The sequence below is a fragment of the Cystoisospora suis genome (assembly GCF_002600585.1).
Source record: "Cystoisospora suis strain Wien I chromosome Unknown contig_13864, whole genome shotgun sequence".
Classification (NCBI taxonomy): Eukaryota; Apicomplexa; class Conoidasida; order Eucoccidiorida; family Sarcocystidae; genus Cystoisospora; species Cystoisospora suis.
Window position 1 is genome coordinate 269 of NW_027166601.1, and position 618 is coordinate 886.

General features: G+C 42.1%; 1 protein-coding gene across 1 annotated transcript; it reads left to right on the forward strand.

The window, feature by feature from the left end:
- Positions 1-14: 14 nt before the first annotated feature.
- Positions 15-365, forward strand: CSUI_011567 (uncharacterized protein; the record flags this gene model as incomplete). Its single annotated transcript, XM_068071665.1, has 1 exon — positions 15-365. Exon 1 carries the CDS (start codon positions 114-116, stop codon positions 363-365), a length of 252 nt encoding a protein of 83 aa, XP_067916359.1. The 5' UTR covers positions 15-113.
- Positions 366-618: the final 253 nt, after the last annotated feature.

Sequence of the window (618 nt, forward strand, 5' to 3'; positions counted from 1 at the left end):
AGCGGAGAAAAGATGAAGAAAGATTTGAAGAGAGAAGAGCCATAGACCAAGAAGAGGAACGTCTAAGGACAGCAGACGAAGAGAAGAAAGAGACCCAGAGTGTGAACGTGAAGATGGAGAAGAGCAAGAAGGAGAAAGAAGAGGAAGGAGAGAAATCTGCCCTCATTCGAAATCTCCAGAGTCAGTTGGAATCTCTGCAAGAAACAATGAATGAGAGAGAGAGAGATCTCAATGAAAAGCTAAGAGAAAGAGAAGACCAACTCCAGAGGAAGGCTCAGCAGTTAGCCACTCTTCTTGATGGTCCAGAAGATCTCCAACACAGGGCTCTCATGGAACAAGAGCTCCGTCAACAGGTAGGAGAATAAACACGTGAATTTTCATCTTCAGCACTATTCTTATTGGTATCGTGACCCATGTGGAGTGTATGTACACCTAAAATTCCAGACTTTTTGGCGGGAAGAAGAGGGAGATCTGAGGATGTCTCTTTCTCTTTTCTCTTGTTCACTGGTCTCTCCCCCTACAATAGACCTAGCAGCCATATCTATCTATCTATCTATCGTTAATCTATCTATCGTTAATCTATCTATCTTTAATCTATCTATCTTTCTATCTTTAATC